Raw genomic sequence first — 12,069 nt, 5'->3', positions numbered from 1 at the left:
CCACGGAGCCCTCTGATGTGGCCTGCAAACTCAAACTAGGGAAGCGCTCGCCCAGGCTCTGGGATGGCAGATTGGCAAGCCCAGATTGCAATCAACAGGTTGGCTACCTGCCATCCCAGATCATCATAGGGCATGGAACTGGTGCCGGCCGTGGAGGGAGCAGGAGCTGCATAAGCCGATGCTTCCTCTGTAGCGCTGGCTACTGTCCCGGACAGAGTGATACCAAGTGCAATTCGCCAATGACCTTTCTAGCAGCCTGGAGAGCGATGCCAGCAGAAGCTGGAAGAGGAAAAGATTAATGTATTAATCATCACATACACTGCAATTTTCCAAGACATATTAGGGGTTTTGGTGTGCTTTCAGAAAGTGCACCACACCTGCGAGATGTAAGAGAAGTCTATGGCTCAGTAAAACTAACCCGCAGGAAAGCCGCAGGGTGCACTGTGCTGCACCCAAGGTGTGGGTAAACCACAGAGCATCAGCAGCCTTATAGGGGGCTCAGGACAATAGGGGTTACTTACATTTATGGTTTGGGGGGAGGGGTGGTAAAACCCCATGGTTTGTTGTGGCCCACGACCTATTACCAAAGTGGTCCTCACTCTTCAAAAGGTTGGAGTACCCCTGATTTAGTGTATATTAAAGCTTTGCATTTGACAAATGGCTGTGCAAATAACGTGCAACAGCTACCATTATATTTCTTAAGGGCATCTGCTTTCAGAAAACATATAATGTTTGAAGTTTATAAGTAATATAGTAGTATATTTATTAATATAGTAGTATATTTAATATTTATAATGCCTATTTTACCAGGTATATGACTGCAAGTAGTTTGGAAAAAATCAAAAAGCAGTCTTCCCTAATATTTACATATAAAATGAAAAAGCTTGGCCTTTAATTATACTTTAATAATTAGGCCAAAAGCACAACAAAGTAAACTCAACACTAAAGCCTGGTACACTTGGGCCAAATGTACATTGGCCAGTTCAACAAAAAAAACCTGACATTTGGCCTGTGTGTATGGCAGCCAGGCTGGCTTCTGTTGGACGTGCATGCTGGAAAACCAGCAGCCGACCGGCTCCACATCAGCATTCTCAGACAATGGCTGAGAGTACTGACCAGAGTGTTTTAGCAGGGGGCCGTCCCCTGTCAGGACACAATAGCTCAGCGGGGGAGATCGCTGTGTACCAGGCTTAAGACAGCACAGTGGCTAAGTGGTTAGCACTTCCGTCTAGCAGCAAAAGGGTGGAGGCTCGAATCCCAACCATGACACTACCTGCCTGGAGTTTGCATTTTCTCCCTGTGTCTGCGTAGGTTTCCTCCCACACTACAAAGACAGGCTAATGGGCTCCTGTCTAAATTGGCCCTAGTAGCTGTATGTATGAATGAGAATTAGGGACCTTGGATTGTAAGGTCCATGGGGGCAAGAACTGATGTGAATGTAATATATATATATATATATATATATATATATATATATATATATATATATATATATATATAGCGCTGCGTAAATTGACAGCGCTATACAAGTACCTGAGATGAATAAAGAACACTGAATATAATCACACAAAAAAAAACACTTTATTAATAGGAGTGTGATTGTCCTTATTCCCAAAGGACTCCAAGCTCACAGTATCAAAGCATATTTTATTTGCGACTTTCATAAAACAGAATATTTACAAAAGTTCAAACACATTTTACTTCTCCGAGAATGTTAAAGGTTACGTTACCCTTTACGGACACACATAGAAGGCATGTTATATCACAAATTAGGAACTTCTATTAGCCAGGCGTGTTGCAAACTGCGCCCCTGCGCTTAAACACATAGTCTGTGAATGGGCCGTGTCTTTAAGCGGCTGGAGCTGCATGTAATATGGGAATGCAGCGGCTGCACAGACACAGCCACCTGTGTGAATGAGGCCTAACATGACAGATAGCCTCTAGTGTGTGTGGACAAACATTTTATAGCACACCACTTCATAATAAAAGTTATTTAGGGTATTGCACTTTATTTTACAGAGATTGGTACATTTGTCCTATAGTCCATTTCAGATACGTGTCTTCTGAATTGCATGAACAGGATATGGCACATAAGACATAACATGAATTGTGTACACAGATCAAAGACGATTAATAACCTCTAAAGAAAACAAAACAAAAAAAAAAAAAAACCCAAAAAACAAAAAAAACACGATTTTGTTGTTTGCCCTTCGCTACCCTCTAGGAATGAGTGTAAATAATACAGTTTAATCATGATCCAAGCAAGTACAACAAAAGGCTGTCCAACCTGATAGATGGTTAGATTTCAGATTTGTGCTTTGATTTTGAATTGTGCTCAGAGATGACATACATAGAGTTCCTGCAGGACATATTTGAAGAGAATGGAATAAGAAGAGATCTAAGAAATCAGATCAGCTTTCACATCCTAGTACTTCTAGAGCAATGATCATGAATCAGAATGGTAATGGGCTACCAGACTGTACAGCAGGGTTTCCATGGGGCGTTAAACATTAAATGGATCGCTTACTCAATCTCAGAATTGCTAACCACACAAGCGACTATTTTAAACAATATTTGCTTCAACTGCAAAAAGACTCCACCAAAGCTGGTTGAAAATTGTTAACATTGCCAGGAAACTGACATAGTAGCAGCATAAGGCCTAGGGAAGCAGACTATGAAGACATCTACACAAGGATTAGGAATGAGCCGAGTTATAGGTTTGCAGGCTCCCATTTGCACTATTGACAAACTAGATAAATTGCAGTGTTGTGCTAAAGTCACACCGGCTCAAACACTCCTCGCAAATTGTCCAGAAAAGTCACTTCAAAAACATGGTAATAGACAGTGATCAGATCTTGCTGCTTCCATTGGTCCGTGGGCAAGGGAAAACTCTACAGATAAGAACTGCATTTAGGGTCTGTGCTTCTCTATTCTTCATTTCATTTGCACTATTGCATTTTAAAGGTTTTGGTTCAATTTTATTTTAGCATTTTTCATACCAGTTTTACATACACACTCCTTTGTATTACAAACTGACATAGGATTCCCTAAGCATTATGGGTTAGCTAAAAGATTGCACAGCAATGTTTGCCTGATCCAAGACTCCTTTACACTGACTAAAACTTTGGACTAAGTCATCCAAAGAAGAAGTCATCCATCTGCTTGCGTGTGTAAAGTGCAGTTTGAAATACTAATTTTTCAACACAAGATCTAATGAGAGCCTGCAAATATGTGAAAATGAACCTAAAGCTCAACTTGCTGGCTCTAGAAAGGAATGCAAAATTTTAATGTGCAAGATTTTAGATTTGCCCAACTAAAAAAAATATTTTTGAAAAAATTTAGTCCTGATCATAATAAATAAAATATGTACAAAACCATTATATGTTCCCTAAAATGGTGCAGAATATTCCTCATGTTTCTATGTGGTTCAGCTCAGTCAAAAGTGGAGACAAGCCCTGAGACTCCACAGCTTATGCATACTTTATTTAGAGACTGGAGGCGGAAGTAAATAGGGCAAGAGCATAACATATCAGTGAAAATAAGGTATACCCCTGCTAATAAATACGAATAGAAACTCTGCTGTGCAGGCAACAATATCTGACCTCTTTCCTTCACTCTATTTCTCATGGAGAACAGGCAAAAGGTCTCATGTATGAAAAGTGGAGTAATTGTCCATAACTACCTATTCACCTACGATTATAAATCAGTTCATTATTCTTTCAAAATTTCGCCATCTGTGAAACTAATGGTATTGGCCACACACCCACCTTTGATGAGGTCCATGGTGAGAAATACCTATGCAGTGTGCACACAAGAAGGATGATGGGCTCAGCATATCCACATGGCAGGTCAATGTGAAGCCAAGGCTGACCATACAGGGCTTTTTTTTTTTTTTAACCAGCGGGTTGGACAAAAAATAAAAATAAATTAGCCGACTTCACCCTCCACATCCACAACATTCTAGGTTTATGGGGGAATCTTTCATACTGTGGTATTGTATTCTGACCGCGGTGAGCCTTCCATACCATCAGAATACAACAATCAGTGTTGCTAAATATAGCCACTGAATATTCAGTAAAAAAAAAACGACAGTCTGGTTGTACACAAGTCGATTGATCGATAAACTTGTGTATAACCAGCTTGCCCCTACATTGGATCGAAAATTTGGCCAGTTCCTGCTGAACTGGCCGAGTTTTGATCCATGCTTGGTAGGCTTAGGAATCACTGATGGATTGCTGGTCAGAGCAAGCACTGCACACTGACTGTGTTGTCATCACAGGAAACCAACTTTTATGGCAATACAAAACTGTAAACGTATTTAATGAGTGACACAAAGCCAATGTGCACTGCCACAAGTAGGTGGTTAGGAGATATGTGAATCCGAAGAATGGGGTGTTTTTATTTGCTCCCTAATGGTCTGTTAAATAAACAATTGGAAGCATTTTGTTATATCCGTTTGGCAAGTCCAAAAAAACTGATAATCTTGTCAGAAATTCCAGAATGGTCTTGTGTCCACAGCACACTTCCAGTTTTAACCCAATTCTGATCTGTGACCCCAGCGTGATTAGCCTTAAAGTAGAACTATAAGAAAAACATTTTTTTTTTCATTTTGGATAGAGTAAAGCCTGGTACACCCCACAGGGTTGCAAAAAAACAAAACCTGACAACTCTGGTCAGGAGCCGCTGTACTAACACAGCTGAGCTGTTGTGTTCTGACAAGAGGACGCTCCCCCCACCAGAACACTCCAATCGGCTGCTAGTTTTCCAGTATGCATGGCCGGCTTCTGTCAGACAGATGGGCATATACATGGGCAGAATGTCGCCCGGAATTTTTTGTACCAGTAAATGTCTTCCGACATTCTGCCCGTGTGTACTGGACTTAAGGGAGGGCAATAATCCCTGTCAGATTATTTTTTGCCATTGGGGAGATTTCCCTTCACTTCCTGTACCATAGCCAAAACAGGAAGGAAGAGGCTATCCCTGAAAATTAAGGTCACCAGAACTAGTGTCCCCATTGGAAGATTTCCCCTCTATCACTTTTCTGGGGACAACCCAAAATTTGGGATTTTATTACAAATCTCCCAAGGGGGGGGGGGGGGGGGGCACACAGACAGTAATAAAAACTGACAGGTGTTCTAATCCATCCAAAACTGGAAAAAAGCTTTGCCTTTAGTAACTTTAATGTTGTAGAGTTCTGAGAGTGGGAGCAGTTGAGCAGTTTAGCAAGGGACAACTAGGATGTTGTCAGCCTACAGCAGGACGAGTCCATTTCTGGCCTATCAACTAGTATTTTTCTGTACTTGCAGGGTCTTTAAATTAATATTACATGGGGAGATGTGCATGGTATTTTGCCTTGACATACATTTTAAACAACCGCTGAACTGGACTCAAAACCAGACTGCAATCAAGACGCAGTGATATCAGCTCCATAGATCAGAGGCAGGCATCCTTGCTGCATCTCATGTGTACAAAGCATTGTAGAAGATTCTCGTGTTCTATAGTGGATGACCCGGACCGCCCACTGCTGCTGGGCAAAAACTGATAAAGTAGTAGAGGCCCTGTTTTTCTCTACCCCCTTCTCAGATATCCACTGATAATCATATGATTATGATCCTTTATCTGTACAAAGGGATAATAATGACAGTCTTAATGACTACCTCCAGGAAACCATTGTGCCAGACAAAAGATCACTATTCACATCAATGACAAAGAGCCTAAGAACATGGAAAGATTGGAATTACATTTTACAATTACCAGGTCTAAAAAGAAACACAAAAACCCACAAAGACATTATATATAAACCCCCTAGGACCCTGCTCCTTAAAGTGAAGTGGGAAAAACAGAACTGCTGTAAACACTGAGCACCAAATATTTGGTCCAGAATGACATAAATAAGCACAATTTGTGCTTTTAAAAGACCCCGGGAGCAAATATCGTAATGGATTACTGTGGGCCGCCCCCCCCCCCCCAATCGTCCACATTGTGCTATTGCCAAAGCTTATATTTTATATACATTCAGTTGTGTCTTTGCATGCTTGAATGTTAAATCTTAATTTACCACAGCATCCGATGAGCACCAGAACCAGTGTACTCCCAGACAGTGCCACTTACTGTTAAGGCAAGAGGTGGGACAGCGGACCTTGCAGGCTGAATTAAGGAAGAGGGTAGCACTCTGTTACTGCAACATCTATACTTATCCTCTGTGCACCACTTGGACTCCTCAAACTGTATCTGCCACAGCACCCAATGCTTATGTGATGTATGCCTTGCTGAAAATGAAGGACAAGCCAATAAATATAAAGCAATAGCCTCTTGCTGCTGGACTCCCACCCACACTACCAGCAGCTTTACAGGCTCACTTGCTGAAAACACATGTAGGTGATGGCAAGTAGCTGCACTGTTTGCAAGCTAATGGATTTAAAAAAAGTTTATGACCTTGGGGCAAGTGTCTTTCTTATGGTGACCATACAGAATTCTCTGATAAACTGTCTAATCATGGTACCAACAGGACTAGAATTCACAGAAAACTAAAGACCAGCCTTTCTCAACTTTTTTTTACCCCTGAAAAACCCTGCAAATAAATTCATACTTTGGGGAACCCCCACCAAAAGGAATACATCCATAGCTCACAGATATATCATCAGTTAGATTTTGAAAGAAGAATGTCCCCTTACATTGGCAGTCATTGTAAAAAATGCCACCCTTAGAGACAGCTAAAATTATATTTTGTTTCAGGCACTACTTATCTGAGAGAAAAGAGCAGAGAATCCACTGGTCCTATGCCATTGACCATGCCCAGTGATAGTGGGCTCATAACTATACAGGCACCATCAGGTGGAGAAGTCAACTCATCACCACTTATTGCGCAAGAGAATAAACCCCATCTCTTGAGGAACCCTAGGTTTTCATAGAACCCTGGGTGAGAATAGCTGCTACAGACTGTACCTTCCTCAGCAAGTCAAAGTCATCACAGGCTGATTAACCGTCTTGTAAATGTACATTACAGTTAAATGTATTTGCACTAATAGGGTATAAAAGGGATGAAGTGTGCCAACTGCAATTTAGGTTGCCATTTAGTCCACTGAATCAATATACCATAAAAAAACCCTAAAAAATCCACTAAAGTCAACCTATATTTTTTTCAATTTAAAAATGTAAAAGTAAAAATCTACCTAAATGCCAAAAAATACAAGTTTCCCTATATTAGCCGAAATTTCTTTTTTTGTGCTCCAAGGTCTGACTTCATGGGTAAGCTCCATCAGCTGCCATGCTAGCCACTGAGGCAATCTTATTGTACAACAGAATGGCAGTTTGCAGGTTTTAGTCATAGTGTTACATAAACTTTTAAATAAATCAGAGGGGCACAAAATACACTCTTCTGGCTAATAAAGATGTCAGGTATTTTGTGGTAGTTGTGCTTAGGTAGGACTTTACTTTCAAAAGTCTGAAATTAATTACAGGTTCAATTTAATAGTCTTGACATCAAATTAGATTTTTTTTGTATTTGTTTAACAGAAGAAGAGTCTGCGCTGTCAACTGCAGCCAGAATATGTGTGTCTAATCCTATAAAATAAAACAGAAAAGCCGATTGCTTGTTATCAGCCACACAGAAGATTTTATTCCAAAATCTGTTAAATGGGCCCCCTTATTTGGAGAGAAGCTGAAACCTCAGCACACAAAAAGGTCATCATCTGTATTAGCAAATAGGTACACTTTAAAAAGGCACAAACGGCCTCTTTGGCTCTCTTATGGAATGAGGTTATTCGCTTACACGTTGGCATCTTGAGTATATCACAGTGGTAGCAATCTATTATGCACTAAATAGACCTGGCTAAGGCCCTGCCGGAATGACCATGTGCAAGTGATTCCTTCCATATTTACTGCAGTGGTTCTTTCCAAACCTAAAATTTCTAGACATTCATTGGCACCACATAATGAACCACATGAGAGAACAGAAGCACAGATTTTCCAGTTACCTGACACGTTTGATCAATAGTAGTGGTATGCAGAGATCTGCAGGGGCTACAGGAAATTAAAAATTCACACAAACACTCACATACATAGCACACATAAGAAATTAAAAAGTGGAGAAAACAGACGGAAATACATTGCTGTCCTTATGCTATGGGAAGAGAAATTCGTTTTAAAGTGACTTGTAGAACTGGGAATACTTCTAATAGGCAAGTTCTGTACACAGGTCAATATGGATGCACTTTGTGTGTTGTGCATCACCATCTTGTCTTTAGGTCCCACTAACGATCTTCTCACACAGGAAAAGGCAGCATGGCGTTATGAACATTATTAGTCCACGAATGTGCGCCGTGGGCCATGTAAACAAGTTGATCCCTTTTTTTGAAGTCTTTGCAGGGTCAGTACATCACTGCTCGTTAAAGTAAGCAGATGAGGTTTTTTCCTTCTTCTATTTCTTCCTGAACCTTATCACTGGAGGTGGCGATTTCAGCCTGTGCGGAGAAGACGGCACAGATGAAGGTGAGGACGGTTCCTCCAATGGCGGTGTAGAAAGCCCAGCCCAAAGAGCATTCTCCGAGCTTGTACGCTGAGGCATAATGTCCACAGTAACCAACAACCTTCTGGGAACCCCAACCAGCAGGGTACAGAATTAGGCCAAGTATAAGGAAGAGACCTGAAAAACAGGGGGAAAAAATGGGGTTACTAAAGGGGTTCTGATGCATTACAAATTGTCAAATCAGCCAAACCATTGAACAGCCACATCTGAACTAAGCAAATATGTCTAAATATAACAGACATGTGTATTTTACTTAAATCTATTCTTTCAGATCTGTGAGTATTCCAGCATAAAAACCATTTACTTTTGCAGGAGCTTCCTGTAATAAAGACTAGTCACTGCTATTCTCTCTTCTTGTGCAGGGTGACTGGTCTTGTCTCCACCCCCTCCCTACAGGAAGCTTGTACTTGGTGGACCTTCTAGATCTCACCACAGCTCTGCTAAGTATATATACAGCACAGTGATGATGCAATTATTTTTACAAGGTAATATCTGTTTTGCAAAGTCACGGCTGCAGCAGAGTATTTTTACAGTTTTTTTTTTTGTCCCTGCAGTTTTAATATACATACAAGCAGAGCTGCCGATGAATCGTTAAAAGATTATGATCTCGATTCAACACCCCCACGATCTTACTCCAGCATTTCCACGATTCATGTAGAAGTGCAGAGCAATTCCCTGTTTACAGCTGTGGAAAAAAAAAAAAAAAAGGCAGCCAGCAATGTTTTTCAACAACATTGTTCAGCAGCTGAAAGAGAAAGATAAAAGAGACATTGTATCGTTCTGTTTAATCATTTACAGATCAAAAAAGGGATGACCTTCAAGAGGAGTTCCCATTTTTAAAAAAAAATTAAAAGTCAGCAGCTACAAATACTGCAGCTGCCGACTTTTAATAATCGGGCACTTACCTGTCCCAGGGTCCAGCGATGCGGGGGATAGAAGCCCCATTCGTCTCCCCCTCCATTCAACGGTGCCAGCATTGCAACTGTGGGCGCCAGGCTGTGGCTTCACAGCCGGGCACTCACTGCGCATGCGTGAGCGGCGCCGCTCGCCATGATTGGCCGCTCAGTCATCTGATGATTGACAAGAGGGAGGGGGCAGAGCTGAGCCCTTCCTGCGCCGAGGGGAAGTGATGTCACCAGCCCAGGAACTGAAGGAGGCAGACTACAAGGGATCCCTCTAGCAACAGCCATTTAGAGGTGAGTATAAAAATAATTTTTTTCCAAATTTTTTTTGGCACATTCATGCATTTTTTTTTTTTTTTTGGGTGGAACACCACTTTCAGTCTGCAATTGAAGTCAGTTTAAAGCAACCTTGTCAAGTAAAAAAATGTGTTTTGGATTTTGTTATCCACTTCTGTGGGGGGAGTGGACTGGGAGTAGAGAGAGATCGCTGTTCCTGATCACTAAGAACAGCTGATCTCTCCCTCTCCTCCCCTGTCAGAACGGGGATCCGCCTTGTTTACATAGGCAGATCCCTGTTCTGCCTCTCTTCACTGAGACTGTGGATGGCCAGTGGACATAGAATCCACCGGACCCGCAGGCGAGCTCCCGTGGCGCGTGCCTGCAGTACCACATGCACAGACCGACGTACAGGTATGTCGGTTTGCGCAGCCGAGCCACCTTGCCGCAGTATATATGCGGAAGATGATCGGCAAGTGGTTAAATTGTTCCCCTGTTTAACCCCTTGCTAACCCTTTATTTACTCTAATCAGCCTTATTAACTCCTTATTCTCCTTCCCACTTTAATTAGTATTTTCCTGCCGATTTTTTTTTTTTTTTTTTACTTCTATTTTATAAACTATTGATAATTAAACTTTTTTTTTTGTTTGCTTTGTTCATTAATATTTTTACACCTTTAACATATATTAACACAATTCACATTTTAAAAAAAAAGCGCAAAATTAAAAATACATTTATTTCATTTGTAAAATTACTTTTCAATGCTTTGTACCACTGCTGACAGCTGAAATGTAAACAAAAAAGGTGCGGTAGGTATCGGTAATTGGTATCGGCGAGTACTAAAAAAGACCCCAACAATGGTAATTTTTTTTGTATCACACATTACATTATTTTTCATTACATTTCTTTAAATTTGATTAAAGCAAAGGAGTATTATGTCTAATTTCATTGCCATCTTGTTTGATAACCTAATTTTCAGGGGTTGTAAATCTTTCAAATAAAAAAGTTCTTTAGAATCGTGAACTTTATTCTAAGCGAAAAAAAAAAAAAAAAAAAAAATCATGATTCTAATTTTTTCCTAGAATCGTGCAGCACTATATACAAGCGAACTGTTTTAGTACCCTAAGATATTTCTACTTTTGCTCAGTCACTCTTGTGATTAACCTTCCCCCACTGCACAAACAGGTGGGTGACCCAATTTTTCTTTATTACAGATGGTCAGTAAATATTGGTCACCTGCTGCTAAGTGAATGATGAGAGGGCACAATGATAATCAAAATCCTGTGCTCATCCTCTCCAAGCTCCAAAAGATGCATTGTTAGAACTACGAGTCAACAGAGGCCAAATGGCCATTCCTTTCAAACTTTGTGTTCTAATGCTCATGGCATTATGGGAAGTGAATATGAGGGAAGATTTCACATTATTTCACATATTTCTATAAAAAATGAACAGGATAAAGTGGTGTTTATCGGAATGGAGATGAGCTTTAGTTCCTCTCCCATGCATTGGCGGGTCTTCTTTTGTGAGCAGTGTCCATACTGTAGTTGACATAAGCCTCTCCTCCAAAGTGTTTGCTGACCCTTGGACAGCTTTGGGCTTTTTCTTACCGTCTGTCAACTAAGACAGCCAATCTTTGAGCAGTAAGGACACAATGACATTTCACCTATGCCTCAAACAAAAGTTCCAGGGAGGATGGCTAAATATTTAAAAATAACTGAAGATAAAGGGGGGCATTAGGACACAAATTTCCCCACTGTACCTTGATATGTTTTAGCAGTGCCTTGGAAAACAGCCATTCTAAGCAGTGAGACACAGTTTAAATATCATAAAATCTCTCTCTAAATTAGTCAGAACAAAAAAAAGTTAACCACTTCAATACCAGGCATTTATACATATTCCTGCCCAAGCCAATTTTGCAGCTTTTAGCATTTGAATGACAATTGCGCGGTCATGCTACACTGTACCCAAACACATTTTTTATCATTTTGTTCCCACAAATAGAGCTATATTTTGGTGGTATTTGATCACCTCTGTGATTTTTATTTTTTGCGCAACAAATAAAAAAAGACTGTTTTTTTTAAATTTCGAACAAAAAAAAAGTTTTTCTTTGTTTGTTACTGTTTTTGTAAATAAGTACGTTTTCTTCTTCAATGACGGGCACTGACGGGCACCAATATGGCGGCACTGACGGGCACCAATATGGCGGCACTGACGGGCACTTGTAGGCGGCACTGATGGGCACTCGTAGGCGGCACTGATGGGCACTCGTAGGCGGCACTGTTGGGCACTCGTAGGCGGCACAGATGGGCACTGATGGGTGGCACTGCTGGGCATCCCTGTTTTGTAACATGCCACAGAGGTGCC

The 12,069-nt window shown here is 40.9% G+C and overlaps 1 protein-coding gene across 1 annotated transcript in view; it reads right to left on the bottom strand.

Annotated features, from left to right (window-relative positions):
• Positions 1 to 1,559: 1,559 nt before the first annotated feature.
• Positions 1,560 to 12,069, bottom strand: part of LHFPL2 (LHFPL tetraspan subfamily member 2) — a 162,313-nt gene continuing 151,803 nt past the window's right edge. The window contains exon 4 of the mRNA XM_073623816.1: positions 1,560 to 8,644. Coding sequence (XP_073479917.1) covers positions 8,388 to 8,644 — 257 coding nt within the window. The 3' untranslated portion in view covers positions 1,560 to 8,387. The remainder of the gene's footprint in view (positions 8,645 to 12,069) is intronic.

Source organism: Aquarana catesbeiana, linkage group LG01, assembly GCF_042186555.1.
Source record: "Aquarana catesbeiana isolate 2022-GZ linkage group LG01, ASM4218655v1, whole genome shotgun sequence".
Classification (NCBI taxonomy): domain Eukaryota; kingdom Metazoa; phylum Chordata; class Amphibia; order Anura; family Ranidae; genus Aquarana; species Aquarana catesbeiana.
This window is presented reverse-complemented; position numbering and strand designations above follow the sequence as displayed.